Below are 18,514 nucleotides of genomic sequence, written 5' to 3'. Positions count from 1 at the left end.
AAAGGCAATATTCCTCAGTTCCCTCAAGGTAGGGTCTCCACATTACTAGTTTGGGACAAAAGGCTGTAAAGCAACATGTGGTCACTTCAGACTGAAGCTCTTTTCGAAAGCCAGGGCATAATTTGCTTTTCTCTCTTCACCTACTGAACAGATTTTGAAAGGACATTTGGATGTAGAAGTATCACAAGATCAAAGCAACCCAGATTGCTAGGCTTATTGCTAAATGTACACCTAGACTACAGCTGGCCTAGAGTCCCCTGAACTTGCAGCAGACTCTGTATGAATGAAAATCAACTTTTACTTTGCAAAGCCAATGAGATGTCGGTTCTGTTTGTTACTGCACACTGGGCCATCATACATAAATATTGGTTGAGCAAATAAATGCATTGTTGCAGTGGTTGGTCTTGGAATCATTCCCTTTCTGCAACAAATTCACCTACCTTTTTCTTTTAAGCAAATCATTCAAACCAAAATTCATCCCTGTGACTTACTTTTACAAGTAGGAGGACTTGGGTTCCAGACACCTATTGTCTTGTTTTCCACTGTGCAAGAAATGGAGGCTTTGCCTATCATTGAGAAGTTGGGGTCACAACTGTAGGTGACAGAAGAGCCATATGTGTAGAAATCTTCGTCTCCACCATTGTGCCTCCCATTGCTGATGTCTGGAGGAGGCTTGCATTTAGCAACTGGGAGCGAGTGAAGAAAAAGAAATAATCAGGGAAGGTACCTTTGCAAATCTAGCATTCATGATGCAAATTCTAATGGAGGGTACAAGAAGCAGCAAAGCTGCACAAGAGTTTTATTTTCTAGCATGGTTTAGGTTTGCAGTCAAGCCAGAAAAAGTCTTTACTTACTTACACATAGTGGGAGAGGATCACTCCAATCAACTCCTTTATCTTGGATCTCACAATTACTAGTGGCTGGGCCAATTAAAATATATCTGAATGAGACAGGATAAAAGAGTTTAATGAAATTCTTCTTACCTTAAATTAAGTTGGATAAAGGGGTCTGAACAAATAAACTGGTTACTCAATAACAAAAATGAAGAAATAATGTTTTCCAGATAACACTTCCCACTGAGCCTTCCATTCAGTAAAACTTCACCACTGCAATGAGATGTGTGTGTTTGTTCATTTGTTCTTTTATTCTGCAATCTATTATTGGGCATCAACTATATGGGGCATGGCATTCATCCAGAGCTCAACCAGGACAATGTAGGGTAAAAGACTCATTTGAGTGTGTTCTGCAATTTTGTCTAGATGACAGTATCATCCAGGTTGCTGGCCCCAAACTCTCAGGCCTCTGATATGCAGTCCCCTTCTGACTTTTGGGTGCTTACCCTCTCCAATACACCATTAACTCCCCCGTTCACGATCCTCATTTTTTATGGCTCTTGACAAGTTCTAAGCTTTCTTTAGTTTGTCCTATTGCCCTCTGTGTATTATGGTAACAGAAAGAAAAAGCATTGTTAGTATGTCTTAAAATGGTACTATCATCAAGGAATAAATGTACACTGTGGTTGAACACTAATGGAAATGTTAGCTTCGGCAATAGAGCCCCTGGGACTTATTTAATACTAGCTCAAAGAAAAATGAATCTTTTAATAGGATAAAAGACAAGGAGAATTAAACATTTCTTTATTTAGAAATTTCTAGGAAATGTAAGTTTCCTAAGCTACCCAGGAAACCAAGGGGAAAATATGGTTTCCAGTTATTCCAGTAGGAACCCTTTAGCATTCCAACAGCACTTCCCTTCTGAATCTTTGTGCTTTCCATCTTAGGAGCCATACGCGATAAGGGATAAATAAGGATACATGTGCGGAAATCAAACAAAAGGAAACATTAGAGGAAAATGTTAAACACAGGGGACAAGCAAAGGAGAATCAACACATACTTAGTTGGAGAACCTGAAGAAGGAACACAAAACAGAACAAAATAGCTATTTTAAAATGTATTTCAAATAAGTATTGCAGAAATAAAATAATATTTAATCTACATTTTAAAAGAGCAGCACATAGCAACAAAATGTTGAAGTAAATGGTCTGTATCAAAACAACTGAGAGTAAAATTACTAAAGATTATTTTGAGTTAAAGGCACTTGAAATAGACAAAGGAAGGCATTCTGACTTCTCTTTTCTTCCTGAAAGCAGGAGATAAAACTCTCATGTGAAAGATGCTTTCCCCATAACAGGAGAAAAAGAATAATCTTACCACCAGAGATGGGGAGGTGAAGCCAGGAGAGATCTGTACAAACAGACCTTGTCAAAATAACTCTCATCCTCCTGCAGCCTTGCATAGAGTTTTGTTACTTTTCCACAATGGCTACTTTTTGTTCAACCTAGTCTGTAAACAGAGGTCTAACCACTTTTTAGGTCTGCATTTTCCTGTGAAGGCTCCCATGGACGTCTAAAAATAAAATTTGTATGCTCTTCTCCTGCTAATTTGCCTTATGTCAATTTAATTCTCAAGGCCAGTCAGAGACCCTAAGAGGGTAGAGAAAAGTTTTGGGGAAAGTTCCTTCAAAAATTAAGTTAAATACTAATCCAGTACTGATTTTAAAATATGCCTAACTTTAAACTTAAAAAAAAAAAAAAAACAACTTTATATAGAAAAATAAACAAGTAATGTCAGGAAAAATTTTTTTAAAAAAGCAATAAGGCAGGACTACTCATAGAGGTTGTTAAAATATATTATAAAGCCTTGATAGTATGTCACTATGAAATGTGTATATGAATATGTAGGCAAAACAATGGCATCGAGTAGAAACATATGCAGATACAAGATACATCTGAGAATTTAATATAGTGTTAAAAAGCACTCTCAAATCAGTAAACTTAAGTATAGAGAATATAAACTTATATACTCTATAAGAGATAAAGCTCTCATGTGAAAGATGCTTTCCCCATAACAGGAGAAAAAGAACAATCTTATCACCAGAGATGGGGAGGTGAAGCCAGGAGAGATCTGTACAAACAGACATCGTCAAAATAACTCTTATCTTCCTGCGGCCTTGCATAGATTTTTGTTACTTTTCCACAATGGCTACTTTTTGTTCAACCTAGTCTATAAACAGAGGCCTACACACACACGATATATACACCCGAACCTATGCATATTAGGATTTAGACCTTGTTTCTTAAAGGAGCTGCAACTTTCCCCCCAAGTATATTATTTTTCTTTTGACTTGGCTATTTTTTGTTCTTAAGGAAAAACTGTTTTAATGCTTCAAATTTATCAAACTCTCTTTTTAAAATGGCTTCTGGATTTTAGGTCTTCATTTAAAAGCCCTTCTCCAATACAAGATTTTAAACTATTTGCCTAGATTTCTTCTGCTACTTTTATGCTTTCATATTTTTTTAATGTTTAAAGCTTTGATCCATTTGGAGGCAATATACAATATACAGTGCAAGATATATATCCTAGGCTGTATTTTCCCACCTGACTTTCCTGTTATTCCAAAAGTCCATCTTTAGTTTACTGATTTGAGAGTGTTTTTTAACACTATATTAAATTCTCATATGTATCTTATATCTGCGTGTGTTTCTACTCAATGCCATTATTTTGCCTACATATTCATATACACATTTCATAGTGACATACTATCAAGGTTTTATAAGATATTTTAATAACCTCTATGAGTAGGTTTGATATATTTAATAACCTCTATAAGTATATGCTATATATTTATATATAGTGTGTATATATATATGAACATATATATGTTCATGTATGTAGGTATTTATCCTAGAAATTAAGAATACAAATTTCAAGGAATCAATTTTAAAAAATAGGCAAAGGATATGCCAAATAGTTCACAAATCAATACAACTATCTCTTGAACACATAAAGATATGCTCAATCTCACTCATAAGAGAAATGTACATTGAAACTATAGTAAAATTTCAATTTTACCTCTTAACTTGGAAAATTTTCAAAAATTTCACAAGTTTTCAAAAGATTGACAACACAGTTGGAAAGTCTATGAAGAGACAGACATTTACATACTCTGCAAAACATGTAACCTCCAAGGAGAGCAATTAGGCAATATCTTTCAAATTTTCAAATAGGTATACTCTGACACAGAAATCCCACTCTGGAAATTTACCCTACAGATATAATTACATCTGTACAAAATTATATATGTACAAAGTGATGCATCAGAGCACTGTTCAGAATAGCAAAACATTGGAAATATCTATGGATACATCAAAGAGATTGTTAATCCATGATACATCACACAATCACATTCTATGAAGTTGTAAAGACAAATCAATGAGGAACTTCTATGCACAAACGTGGAACTATGTTCTGTATATATTGATGAGTAAAAAATAAAGCAAGATTCAAAGCTACATTTGTTATTGGAAAGGTGTAAAATAAAAATATATACTAATTTTTAGCTTGTATTTGTAAAGTGAACACTAGAAAGATACCTAAGAAACCAATAAATGTGGATCCCTGTTTAAGGACACACACAAAGAAGTGAGGTGGATGGCAAGAAGGTAGAAGTGAGAATTCTCAGTGCATATTGTTTTACATCATTTTTACTTTTGAAATATATCAGCTATTTATTAAAAATTAATTTAAAAGAATTGTTTCTAGATTGCTTCACACTCACCCTTCTGAACAAACGAATTCTATGTGTGATCCAAAGAAATGATCTGTCTTAGCTATCACTCTCCCATTTTCTAATTCTCCTGGGTTTCTGCATCGTTTCTCTGACAGAAAAATTAAAAAGATAATTAGTGATTCCAACTACTCACAGATAAGGCATTAGAAGACTGATTGATTCGCTTTGACCTATGCTTCCAGAAAGATCCAGAGGTTGAGATCCAAACATATTTCTGATCCTGACTCACTAAATTTTTACTTTGGAGGATAAATGAATACAAAATTTGATCTCATAATTTTCTGGTACATTTCACCAACAGAGAAAAATACTCAGTTAAATCACTATGGTCATGGAGTCTGTAGTCCAGGATAGTTATTGATCAGGGAGCTATGCTCCATTCTAGCTCTGTGGCACGTACTTTGTATGCAGGCCACTCAAAAATGCATGTCCTTGGTCACAAAAGGGACAACAGAAAGTATAGATACCCTCACTATTGGAAGAACATCACAGAATTTATTCTCAACTATAAGTGAATCACAGAATCTTCCTCCAAACACAGCAGATATTTTGGTTGAGGTTTCTTTGGAAACTGCATTATCTCTCTCTAGCCACATAATACTTTATAACTTTGTAAAGAATGAATCTGGTTTTCAAAATATTAAAATTGAATTTGTAGTTCACTTAGGAAAGAAGTGTTTACTGAATTACAGGGTAAAGGATAAGCTTATTTTTTACTACAACCAGGTAGTTCCTAATTTCTGTTTTATTTGTTTTTTTTTGTTTATGCTTTTCAAAAAGTAGCACACGTATGTACATTGAAATTGGTGACTTGGCAACTGGATGGTTTCTTAGTGACCAAAGATTCTCATTTGTACTCAGAAAACTTAATTCCTGAGACAAATTTGCAAAGAAGGGAAAAGCATAAATAAGAAAAATAAATGTTCATACTTACTGACACAGAATTCATTGTATCTCCATGTGTTACGTTGACAGGTAACAAACGGACTTACAAAATTAACCTTACTGTAGCCAGGACGGCATGTGTATTTCAGGACAGTTCCACTGTTGAAGTATGTCCCATTCAACTCAGTTGTTAAAGAAGCAAAGTATAAATTCGGTGGGGGACCACAACTTCCTGGACACCAAAATGACAAAGAGCGCCAGAAGTTATAGCCTGAAACACAGCATCTTAATGTTTCAGTAGTATGATTTTTAGATCAAGGACCATTCCTTTCTCCTCTAATCAAGAAAAATAATAACTCTTATTGTCCCCATTGTTCAACGAATCCAATGAGTGATCAGTGATACACATCTGCTGATAAATGATAAAAGGCAGAAATTTTTCATCCCCTTTCTACTGTTTATGAGATAATTCATCTGAAGGATGGCAGATGTGATTTTATTCACCTATCAGATTCCTCATATCTGCTGACTCAGAGATATCTGAGCAAAGCCAGCAGTTCCTACAATTTTCCTCAACAGAAACATAGTATTTCATCAATAAAACCATATGTAAGATTGCCTGTCTCCGGAAAGGGAACCCGGGTGGCTGGGAGATGGATAAGAACCACATTCTTAATTTGCACCTTTTTGCACATGTTGGATTTTGAATGATGCAAAGGAAGAAGCATGGAGTGCTTGAAACATAAAAATGTTAATCCTGCTCTCTTTGCAAGAATTAAATAGGGGACCAATTTACCTTTCAGTAGCCCTAAGAGAAGACTATACTTATTTCTCCTCTCTATTCTGGATAGACCCAGATGCAGTGAAAATTGTTCAGTCGGGCGGATAGATCACACTGACTTGTTTCAAGTCATGTTTGGGAGACAAATTGTTTTGGAAAATTCCTGGAGGAGAAATGCTAGGGGAATGTGCCCAGAAAACTGCCTCTTCTATGGATAAAACAAACTCCCCCTAAATCCCAAATAATTCCAAATCCCCTTTAACTCCAAATTCCAAATTCCTGGTCAAATCAACCCTTGTTGTGGCAGGTGGCTTTCTGCTAGAAGCTGAATCATCTGTTAGTGTTAAGAGCGAATGAGTGGATGATCTTGAATGTTTGTCGCCAATCTGAACTTATCTCTCTAGTACTCACCAAGAACAGGAGCCATGAGAGCAGCGACCAAGGTCATTTGGAACAGAGTTGGATCAGAGACTCTCCATAGCCTAGAGAAGAGCTGGGCTGCCATTTTCTCTTTTCTATGAAGGATCCCATTTGGAGCTCTGGGGTTCATGACCTGATGATTCTCCCAGATTTTTCTGCCAAAAGACCTCAATTTAATAAGCAGTCATTGAATTCCTAGTTGTCATAAAGCACTAGGATAAATACTACGGGGTCCACATCTTCAAGGAAATTATGCCCTACAGTAGTAAAGCACATGCACTCAAATGTTACATGACACAGGGAGTGTTAGCCTCTCCTCAGAGGAGAGATGGGAAGGTGGTTGCTTATAGAAGTGTCCAAATGGGATATAAGGGTCAAGTTTAGGAATTTATAGATTCTACTCTTTAGGGAATAAAGAATCATTATTTTTCATTTTGGATTTTGTTTCCCCTTTGTTTACTTTTAAGCTAAGGAGTGATTCATTATTGTGTTTTTATTTTTTTTATTTATTCATTTATTCATTTATTTATTTGTTATGTTCTGTTAGCCAACCTATAGTACATCATTAGTTTTTGATGCACTGCTCAACGATTCATTAGTTGCATATAACACCCAGTGCTTGTGCTTTTAAAAGATCACTGTGGCAGATGTGTACATGATAGACTGAAGTGAACAAAGAGAGGAAACAGGAAGGTTGAGGAAGAAGACCATTGTACCTGGTCAAGTGAGCCACAGAAATGGTCAGACCAAGGAAATGGCAGAGGAGTTGGAGAAGAGGGAACAAATGTAAGACAAAATAATATTAAAAGGTAGGAAAATGATGAGATAGAGAAAAGGAGTCAGATCTGTGTAGTATTGTGAGTTCCTCATGACAACTGTCGACAGAGGCAATGAACCATCGAGCCATTTGCAGTTTTAAAAGAATGGTTTATGGAGAGATATGTATGTCTGTATGTATAGACATACAGCTATACAAAGAAAAAGAAAAATATATGTGACTAATTGTACTTTCATATTTGATCTATTTGAAGACTTCTTTAAAGAAAAATCATGAAAGACACTTTTCTCTTCACCACCACTCCTGTTCCTTTTGGGAAAAACAATACATCTTAAATCTTAAATTTACATTAGAAATATTCCTTGTCCTCAAGGAATATATGAAGTTAACTCCCAAAGAAATACTGAATTTCATGATGATTTTATTCTGATACCTGTTAGATCCAGATGATTCTATATGCCCCAGATGTTCATAACTCATACTATGCACGTATCTGTTGAGTGCCCTCAATGTTTCCCTCAAAGATGTTTCTGTCCCACTTTACAGGAAGAGACAAGTTTATAATGACGCTTCACACTACGTGGAGAGACTAACTTCCTAACTGAGTAATGACTCATTTGATCTTATCTTTCCAAAATTCAGTTCTGATGAAGCCATTCTTCCACTTGCCATCAGTCGTGGGCCATCCCACCTGACAGACATCCTGGCACCTGAGCTCTGGACACAGCCACTAGGACAATTCTGCCAAAAAGTAAATTCAGTGTGATGATCCACTTACCAAATGTATTCGCTTACTAAAATATGTTTACAGAATTTGTACTGAATATATTGAGGTGGTCTAAAGAGGTGTGAAGGAGCCAGGACCAGCATTTGGGGCCCTTACACACCCCTTTTCTTTTTTGTTTGCCTGTCCCTCCACTCCAGATCTCTAGACTGTTCCTCTTGCCCTAACAATCTGGATGAGATAGGAGACAGGTGGGGGTAAGTTTCATTCCACGTAGTGAAAACCAGTCCACTAAATCATCCATGAAATTTGCAAAATATGAAGTTTCTCCTATCCAATGAAAACTGTTATGAACTGTAAAAACTATAGAAATGAGTTTCTTTAATTTTTGATGAGTTTATAGATTTGGTTGAATTTCAGTGAAATTGAAGAAAGGGGTTTAAAAATACCAATATGCATTTAAAAATTTTGAAAAAAATAAGCTGGAAATTGTTTTTAATTTTTAAGAAATAAAATAAAATAAAATAAAATACCAATACATTGGCAAATAGAATTTGACTATAAAAACTCAAGAAGCTGACAGTATAAAGTGCAAATTCCCCACATGAATTGTTGCAGTTATTATGTTCACAATGAAAATATATACATTGGATATACTCCGGAAAATATTCCTGAGTATATTTATAAAAACAGAGCCATAAGATTAAATCCTTACTTTTAAGAAATTGAACAGAAATACTTAAAATGCTGTTACAAAGAATGCATTCATTAGCTGTGTTCAACAAGAAGATATTTATAATCATTGAGTATATTCAAAATGAATATTTAAAATGCTGTTCAGTAAATTGATCATTTGACAAACTTAGCAAATAGATTTCAGCAAACTGATGCTTCAGGAAAGAAGCTTTTCCGTCATTTGGTCTGAGCCCCCTTGCTTTGATTGACCTGGACAATCTGGATCCCTGACAGCCCCAGACATTTTCCTATAATGTACCCCTGCCCATATCACTTGCCTTCTTGTCCTTCTTCCTTCTTTGATTCCTACTCATTCTGCCAGTCCTTTCTCCAATGTCCCCTCTTTGCCTCCAGGCCAGTCTCCATATTCTAATTACAACTCGGTGTTTATAATTTTGATTCAGATGTGGCTTATAACTGGCATCTGAAGTCTGTCTTCAACACTAGACCACAAGGTCCTTGAAGTCAGAGGTGGGTTCTTACTTGCCTCTGCTCCACCTGGTACCAAGCACTGCACTTCACACAGTTAAAGCACTCAATAAATGTTTGTACAAGTTACATTCAAAAGTACCTAGTGATAAAATGTTTTGAAGAGGAATAACACTGCTCCACATCCTTATCTACTCTTAGAGTGTTTCTTTTGTCAAGGTCAGATTTTAATTGATTTTATTTTTTTTTAAGATTTTATTTATTTATTTAATTGATAGAGAGAGAGAGAGAGAGAGACAGCATGAGAGGGAACACAAGCAGGGTGAGTGGGAGAGGGAGAAGCAGGTTTTCGGCCGAGCAGGGAGCCTGATGCGGGGCTCGATCCCAGAACCCTGGGATCATGACCTGAGCTGAAGGCAGTCGCTTAACCAACTGAGCCACCCAGGCGCCCCAGATTTTAATTGATTTTAAAATTCTTGATGAGAACAGAGCCTAGTGATTTTACCCTAGGCTCTTCCCCATCCTTAATCTGAAGTCATCATATCCTCAACCATTCAACAGAGGACAGTGAGGAGGGAAGGAATCAACAAAACTAGTCTCCTCCCTCCACAGATTAGGACAGGAGATAAAAGGCAGCCATACATACAGACCCTACACTGGGCTGAGGAATTCCCATCACTCAGCCTCACGCTGAGGCCACAGACACAGTGCTGGGGAACACAGGAGGACAGTATGTAGCCAGACCCTGGGGCATGGGCTCTGGAGTCAGATCCAGGCTATGTGGATTGAATCCTGGCTCCACCAGATGGAAACTGTGTGTCCCCGGGCAGGATACTCCACTCCTCTAAGCTTCAATTTCCTCTTTTATAAAGTAGGAATGATAACTACACACATCTCTCAGAATTGCTGAGAGGTAGCTTGGCTTGGCACACAGCCGGCACACAGAAAACATTTGAAAGAAATGTCAGAGAAGAAAGTGATGGGATTGGGGTTGGCATGTGACCTTGGTAGGACCAGAACTCTTGGAGTCAAAACATCATCATAATAATGATGTGTAATTGGGGTTGGGGTACCGGGGTGGCTCAGTCAGTTAAGCATCTGACTCTTGATTTTGGCTCAGGTCATGATCTCGGGGTCCTGGGATCAAGCCCCAAGTTGGGCTCCATGCTCAGTGCAAAGTCTGCTTGTCCCTCTCCCTCTGCTCCTCCCCCAGCTCTCCCTCTCTCTCTCTCTCTCATAAATAAAAATAAGATTTAAAATAGTGATGTATAATTACAATGGCATTTGGCTGCATCACCAGGGTACTTCAATTAAACCCCAGTGCAGAGGAGAGCCCACTGGATTTGGGTCAGAATCCATTGGTTGGGTTTTCACTCTGGCCTTTGGTGATGGTGAAACCCAATGCCATACCCAGAACAGAGACTCTGGTGCCCACAGGGGACTGTCCTGGGCTTTCTTCTTCCCCTAGTTTTCACTGTCTTCCAGAGAGCCATTCACCTACTCCCATGACTTTGACCATCACCCATGAATCGCTCACAGATCTCTGGGCAGAACTCACAGAACTGTCTCCTGTACAGTGTGTAAAAACTTACATGCTTCATGAGCTCAGTTGTTAATAAAAATCTTATTCTGCCCTATTCAGTCCCATACATAAATTTTGAGTCTTTGAGCCTACCTCTTTTGCTCTTGTCACTAACTAGTGGAATTCCAGTGCTTAGCCTTAAAACTGTGAACATTTCTAAGAAACTATTCTGTCTTCCCCTGTAGCTACACAAAAGCAGGTATCTGCATCCTAAAGATGACCTTGCATATGTTATTTCTGGACTTTAGAGATAATTGCTCCGCCACTTGAACAAAACCTTTAACTCTGGAAAAGTTTTCACAAATTATTTTTTGTCCAGGATAACATGTAAATTACATTTCTGTTTTTGAGTGTGATAAATACCTGTGAGTTTTCTTTGCAGATCCAGAAATAAATTATTACACTTTTCACTTGTAATCCTGAAAGTAAACTCAAACTTCTCACTCTGTTGGATTTCTCCCTCTTTTTGAAAATATTTATTTATTTATTTATTTATTTATTTATTTATTTATTTATTTATTTAGAGAGCCACGCAAGCAGGAGGAGGGACGGAGGGAGAGGGAGAAAGAAAATCTCAAGCAGATTCCACTTGGGGATCAATCCCACAACAGTGAGATCATGACCTGAGCCGACATCAAGAGTTGGGTGCTTAACCAGCTAAGCCAACCCTGTTAGATTTTTTTTCTTAAATATCAGCTTTCTTGAGATGTAAGTGACTAAGTTGTAAGATATTTAAAGTGGGTATCATGGTGATTTGACATAGGCACACTTTATGAAAGGACTGTCCCCCCCGCCAACCCATCTTGTTAACGAACACATCCATCAGCTCACATATTTATCCTTTTCTTTTTGGTGAGAACATTTAAGTCCTACTCTCTTAGCAAATTTTAATTATACGAAATGGTGCTATCAAATATAGTCACCGTGTTTTACATTAGATCCTCAGAACTTCTTTATCTTAAAGATGAAAATTTATATCCTTTTACCAAGCTCTTCTTACTTCCCCCATCCCCTGCAACTGATTGTTAGATTTCTTATTTAAGCAAAAATCCTTTTTTTTTTTCAAGTTTAAGGTATAATTCCCAAGGTTCAGATCAGTTTTCCAGCTGCTTCCTTTGTGTCTCCCACGTACCTTGAATCCAACATATCCCAAATGAAACCCACTATCTTCTCTCCAACACACTTGATCTCTGTGTTTTCTGTCTCAGCTAAGGTGATCATCCCTACCCAGACTCTCAGACTAGAAACATGAGTCATCCTAGCCTCCTCTCTCTTGTCACTTCCCATATTCAGTCTCCAGGTCCTGTCACGTTGGCCATAGCAGCACTAGAATCTGTCACTCTCTCCTACACCCCATTTCCATAGTCCGGGTTTACATTCTCATAATTCCCTTCACCCACCCTAGACCACTGCAAACTCCTCCAAACACTTGTAAGCCAGCTTCTAGCTTGACACTGTCATAGTCCTAAAAAGCAATCTACTTAAAAATTCCGATGGTTCCAGATTTACTAGGTTTTCATACCTCTCGCAACCCTCCTTCTGCTTCTACTCACTTAAAACACTGGGCTTCAACTTCATGAAGGTGCTTACCTTTCCCAAAATACATCCTGGATTTTTAAAAAGATTTTATTTATTTATTTATTTGAGAGAGAGAGAGCAAGAAAGAGAGAGAGTGCACAAGTGGGGGTAGGGGCAGAGGGAGAAGGATAAGCAGACTCCTGGTAGAGCAGGGAGCCCAACACGGGGCTCAATCCCAAGACCCTGGGATCATGACCTGAGCTGAAGGCAGACACTTAACCAACTGAGCAACCCACCCACCCAATCCTAGATTTTTTTAAACACTTGAAAGCATTTGCATATAATATCTCTTATGACAGATGCTCTTACCTCCAACCTCCTCACTTCCTTAATGAAGAATTGCCCAACCCCACTGAGAAATATCAGCCTCTTCTATGCTCCCCTAGTATTTTACTGATACCTTAATCGTCATACCATATGGTATTGTATCTCTTCATTGTCTATTCACTTTTGCCTCCTAAAATAAATTGTGAGTCCCTTGAAGACAAAGAAGATATTTATTCAGCTTCCTAGTGCTGACCTGATATTGTAACTGGCATGTAACAGTTATCCAATAAATGTGAAATAAATAAAACTCAATATAGTTTTATCCTCAGAGTGAGAATGACTAACTGCCTTATTGAGGACCAAATGGAATAACGTCTGTGAAATGCTTTGTAAATGTTAAAGAGATAAATGATACAGTGATCCCACTTCCCTTGCTAGTTCTGAGGCTATATGGTGGCTCAGCGGACCAGGCGGGCATCTGGAGTTCACCATCACTATGCCTTGTGGTCCCTCAGCAGAACCTGCACAGGATTCAGCAGACTACAGAGGATAGGGACGGAGGCTAGGACTTGTGAGTTAAGGAGACCCAAATTTGAGCCCCAGTCATACTATAGTCTAATTCTATGATCTTGAAGAAGCCATGTCAGCTCCTTGGGTCTCAGTTTCTCATCTCTCAAATGATGACAGTAAACTTAGATCATCTTTCCATTCCCTACAAAGTCTAGAATGCTATTAGCTGCCCGCTGAAAAGCTAAGACTTCCCTAGTAAATGCCCTCATATTTCGATGACTTCATCATCTTTTAAATTCCTATAGAGGTGAAACCAACTCAAGAGCTATAGTCAACATGACAGGTCTCTGATCACAAATACTGTTGGCATGTGCAGTGCAGTACAATTTGAGAAGCGCTGGGAAAATTCTCAGCTCCCAAATTTCTCCTTCCATTAGAGACTACTTTTTAAGTCCATGTACTTATTTTGTCTAAACTCCACCCTTTTAAAGCTTGCATACCTTTGGAAAGGGCAATATTCCTATCCAGTCTCAGCTCCTTTCTTGCAGCTGCACACTCAATCACATCGCTTTCAGATTCCAGAAAGAACTTGCTTCCACACTTTCACCTCCTTCCTAAAATCTCTTTATCTATCAGCTTCTTCCTTGTGTGCTCATATTATATTCAAGTGTATCACTACACTTAATTCAAACCTTCCTTGATGCTTCTGCCCAATCTGGATACTCTATTTTTCATTCTCTATGTACTACTGGATTTAGGGACAGAACAGGAGTCAGCTAAGAGTGGTTGAGGAGTTGAAATAAGGACAAGAATAGTACTGTGTCCTGCCCCACCAAGGGAGAAGAAAATTTCCAGAAGGAAGGGTAATCAGCATTGCCAGATTCAGAAAAGTGGGGAAGAGAAAGGAGGTGAGAACAGTTAAGACTTCTAGCTTCAGAAAGTAACTGGAGGTTGACCAACATCCTTCTTATTATTAAATCAAAAGATCTTTGCTGTGAATGGTGGAGAAGATGTGGAGGGGTTAATAAAATCCCAAAGGGCACTGCATCAATTTTTTGAATGTAAACTAGGTCTACATTCTAAACCAGGTCATCTGTGAACCCCTTTGGAAAGTCTGGTTTACCTCCTGCCTCAAATCCCCTGTGTGGAGTGATGGTAAAGAATCAATGAACCAACACACTCAACTTCTAGATACAATAACAAGAGTAACCTTTTACTTTCTTTCTGCTTCAGTTTATTCATGCCCCCATTTATAATACAAAATTGAGGCTCAGAGGGATTAGAAGTACTTTTCAGGTCATACAACCCTCTAATGCAGGACTCCTGAAAAGATTTCTGCTGAAAGTACCCCCAAGTTTTTGTCTCTCTTGCCCTCCTTAAAGGGCCAAACCAGCAGCCTTTTCCCCAAGGTACGCCAAATAATCCACTGACCTGCAGGTAGCTGAGAAAGAAGTGGAAGACTCTATCGTGGTGCCGTGGGTCGTTTCTCAAGGGAAAAAAACTGCCTGGATCTCTAATAGTTTTAGTTCCTCCCCAGATCAGAGTTTACCAGAGTACCCTGAAGCTAGCTAATAATTGCACCACCGAGAAGTCCCTGAATTCCAGCCATGTAATTGGTTGGTCAGGGATGGCTAAGTTCTAATGGATGGGCAGAAACTTTCTACTGGCCCAGTGAATGATTAACAACAGAAATAAAGCACGGGTATTTACCTAATCTCCTTCCTGGGCACGAACCCTCCTTCTTGATAACATGTTGCAATCGTTTGTTCTCTCCTCTGCCAACCATTTCCCATAAGTGGAAAGGTAATATGAACTTGATGCCAGATTTGTTTTTTCTTTTTTCCTAAATACAAGACAGACACATAACGATGCAATCCAACTAACCTAGAAAACTTGGATACCGTAGGATTGAGACTACGTCCACCTTGATCCACTTTCCATGATGCTGGGTCCAGCAGGCCTTCCTAGGGCTCAGTGACTGATGACTTTGCCCTGTGCCGGTCTTCATTCCACCCCAAGAAAGTACAATGGTGGGGAGTTTAACAAATTTACTGAATTCCTGCTGTGAGCCCTGTTGCCTGGAACATGTTAAATAACTACCACCACCACCATGACTAGTACATGCTGGACGCCAAATGACTTCCAGAAATTGGTCTATCATTGAGCACTGCTCCAAGAAATGCAACAAAGCCTGGCATGTCTGTGATCACACAGATCTAGGAAGGACCCCAAATCCTGACATTATCTAATTAAGGTATTAATCCTCAGGATCAAGGTTTGTGAGCTGGAAGATTGCTATTAAAGTGCAGTTTTTCCTGAAAACTTCACTTTTTTCTGTCATAAACACCAAAAGTCTCATAAAGGTCTCAGAAAAGAGTAGAGTTGAAGCACAACAGAAGCTTTGGCAGAGATACGGGATTTGAGCTGGGTGTTGAATGAAAAGTGGAAAAATGATTAGATGAAAATGAGAAGGTTATTAGAGGTAAAGATAACACGGGCCAAATTACAAGGAGAGACTGATTTGCCAATTTGACAAGAATGATTGTAGAAAAGGATTCCAGATTGTGCCAAGTCTTGAGAGCTAAGTTGACTCTTCAAAATACCATTTCCTGATCTGTTTGAGTGCTTTTCTTTACTTTCCATAGTGACTGTTCCAAATTTTTCTCTCCAGGCCACGGAATGGGCTTCCTCTCAGCAGGTGGTCTTGCCTCCTACTCTACTAAATAATCATTCTATGGTAGCTTCTATTCATTCTTCAGTAGCTTCTATTCATTCTTCTTTCCTAGTCACTCTTTTTTTAAAAAAAGATTTTATTTATTTGAGAGAGAGAGAGAGAAAGAGAGAGAGCATGAGTGGGGAGAGGGGCAGCGGGAGAGGGAGAAGCAGACTCCCCGCTGAGCAGGACCCTGGGATCATGACCTGAGCCCAAGGCAGAACCTTAACTGACTGAACCACCCAGGCACCCCTCTTCTAGTCACTCTTGCTTCAGAAGAGATCTCTTTGTTTTCTTATTTTCAATGCGTCTTTCATCCTGAAATATTCCCTAATTCTTGCCAAAACCTCAAATTCCATTTTTGTTCTGTCATGAGATGTTTAACTTCTTGGGTTTCCTGCGTTTCCTGCTTATTCTTTCTCATTAATCCCTCCCAGCCCCTCCCATCATCATGGCCTTAAGATCTGGCTTCTTCCCTCCCTTAGGGACAAACCTCTTTCAGGCATGTCCTTATCTCCAAATCCAAAATTTCTTTCTCAGCAGCCCCTAACACTGTTTATCTCCTTTCTGAAACTCCTCTCCTTTGGCTTCCATTACCCTGAACTTTTCTGATTCCCCTCTTTCACGAAATGCTCTTAGTTGTTCTTATCTCTTCTTGTTCTTTCTCATCCCTACATATAGATATGTCTCAGGTTCTTCTTTTCAAAAATTTTTCTCTTCATTATCTTTAAAATTATTGTACCCGCTGTCATGGCTTTAACTATTCCTTATAAGAGGACCACCCCATAACCAGCTCTTTATCTCTGATTCCTCTCCTAACTGCAGACTTAACATTTTTTGTCGCCCATCAGACGTCTTACAATCACCTTATATGCAGCACATCCAAAAGGGAACTTCTCGTTTCCTGCCCAGAAGCTTCACTTTCTGACCCCAACAATAATCCAGAATGCAATTTCAAACTCACTTTTAAACCCTTCCTCTCCCTCATCCTCCAATGTTCAGTGAGTTGCTAAGTTGTTTTTATTTATTTTCCAGTGTCTCTCGTGTCTGATATTCTTTCTCTGTTTCTGCTGCCATCATCCAGTTCAGGTCATCATTGTCTCCTGCATAAGGCAGTAGTGCTTAAGATGGTTTCTTTCTCTCTATTCTTTCCTACTTCTACCCATACTACACATAATGTTGTGAGCAAAATCTGTGTTCAATCCTTACCATTTCTTTTCTTGGAAGTCTTTGATTTCCTCTCACTGCCTACCAAATAAAGTTTAAATTCTCTGCCCTTTAAAAGCTTCCATCAACTGGCTTTAATGTATCTGTCCAGCCTTCTTTCTCATCACTTCCCATGCTTTATCCTGGCAAATCCAGGCCATGCGCCATTCCCTAAACATGCTCCATCTTTCCTGCCTCTTTGTACAACACGTTTTTAAAAACTTATTATTAAAAGCTCAATTTAAAACATTAAAGGACTTGGGGCACCTGGGTGGCTGAGTTGGTTAAGCATCTGCCTTCAGCTCAGGTTATGACCCCAGGGTCCTGGGATCGAGCCCCGCGTTGGGCTCCCTGCTTAGCAGGGGAGTCTGCTTCTCCCTCTCCCTCTGCCTCTGCTCATGTGCTCTCTCTTTTTCACTCACCAACTCTCTCAAATAAATAAGTAAAATCTTTTTTAAAAAATTAAAGAACTTTAAGAGGATAAACACCTGGAGTTTCACCATCCTAAGACAACTGTTTTCATCTGTGCCTGTTATTGCCTGGTTCTCCTCTACAAGAAGAAAGGTTTTATAGAAATGCAATCATAAGTTCTTATTATTCTGTATTCTACTTTTACTTAGGATTATATTTTTAAGATTTTCTGTTCATAATTATCACTGTAAGAGGTTGCATTACATTTGATGAGCCATAATTTACTAAAAATATTCCTAAGATTGGACATTTCAAATGTTCACAAGGTCTCCCCAGTATAGACAATATACACAATAATAGAATGAATAGCTTCAAATTAAAAATCATTTTGCTCAAGTTAGATGAACCTGAGGAGTGGATTTACTTGGTTCAAAAGCTTATGGCTCTTTATGATGCTCTTACTACACTTCTCCAAATCTTCCCACTTGCCATGTCCTCTTCCCTAATCTTTGTCTCTCAGTCCTATTCACTTTTAAAGGCCCGATAACTGTGACTCTCCTTAACAATTTCCTGCCTCCTCCTCCCAGACAGAAGGCCCCCTCCTCAAAGCTGAGTTCCCCTAGCACATTGTTCTGTGAAAAGTGTTTATTTCATTTTAACCACCCTGAATTAATGATATGTATATACTTGTCATGTGTCTATTAATAGACTGTGGGGTACTTGAGAGTTTCTTATTCCTATTTCTTATTCTCCTTCATGATTTCATCTAGGGACATTCCATTATTTCAAGCTCTCTTCTGTATTTTGTTTGTATTTCATCCAGATTTCCTATGTGTTTTGGTGGAGGTCAGAGTGAGAGATGGGAG

General features: G+C 38.5%; 1 protein-coding gene across 2 annotated transcripts in view; it reads right to left on the bottom strand.

The window, feature by feature from the left end:
* The window catches only part of C4BPA (complement component 4 binding protein alpha), a 30,152-nt gene extending 15,210 nt beyond the window's left edge, over positions 1–14,942 (bottom strand). The window contains exons 1-6 of one of the 2 annotated variants that reach the window (XM_035009542.1): positions 14,750–14,942; positions 6,707–6,870; positions 5,564–5,746; positions 4,618–4,717; positions 855–940; positions 492–686 (exon numbers count right to left, since the gene is read on the bottom strand). In XM_035009542.1, coding sequence (XP_034865433.1) covers positions 492–686; positions 855–940; positions 4,618–4,717; positions 5,564–5,746; positions 6,707–6,845 — 703 coding nt within the window. In that variant the 5' untranslated portion in view covers positions 6,846–6,870; positions 14,750–14,942. Of the gene's footprint in view, positions 1–491; positions 687–854; positions 941–4,617; positions 4,718–5,563; positions 5,747–6,702; positions 6,901–14,749 lie in introns of those variants that run through there. The other variant, XM_035009543.1, reaches the window with a different exon arrangement.
* Positions 14,943–18,514: the final 3,572 nt, after the last annotated feature.

The sequence above is a fragment of the Mirounga leonina genome, unplaced genomic scaffold (assembly GCF_011800145.1).
Source record: "Mirounga leonina isolate KUSES-001 unplaced genomic scaffold, KU_Mleo_1.0 Mir_154, whole genome shotgun sequence".
Lineage (NCBI taxonomy): Eukaryota > Metazoa > Chordata > Mammalia > Carnivora > Phocidae > Mirounga > Mirounga leonina.
Note: the sequence above shows the minus strand (reverse complement) of the source record. Positions and strands in the feature narration are given on the sequence as shown.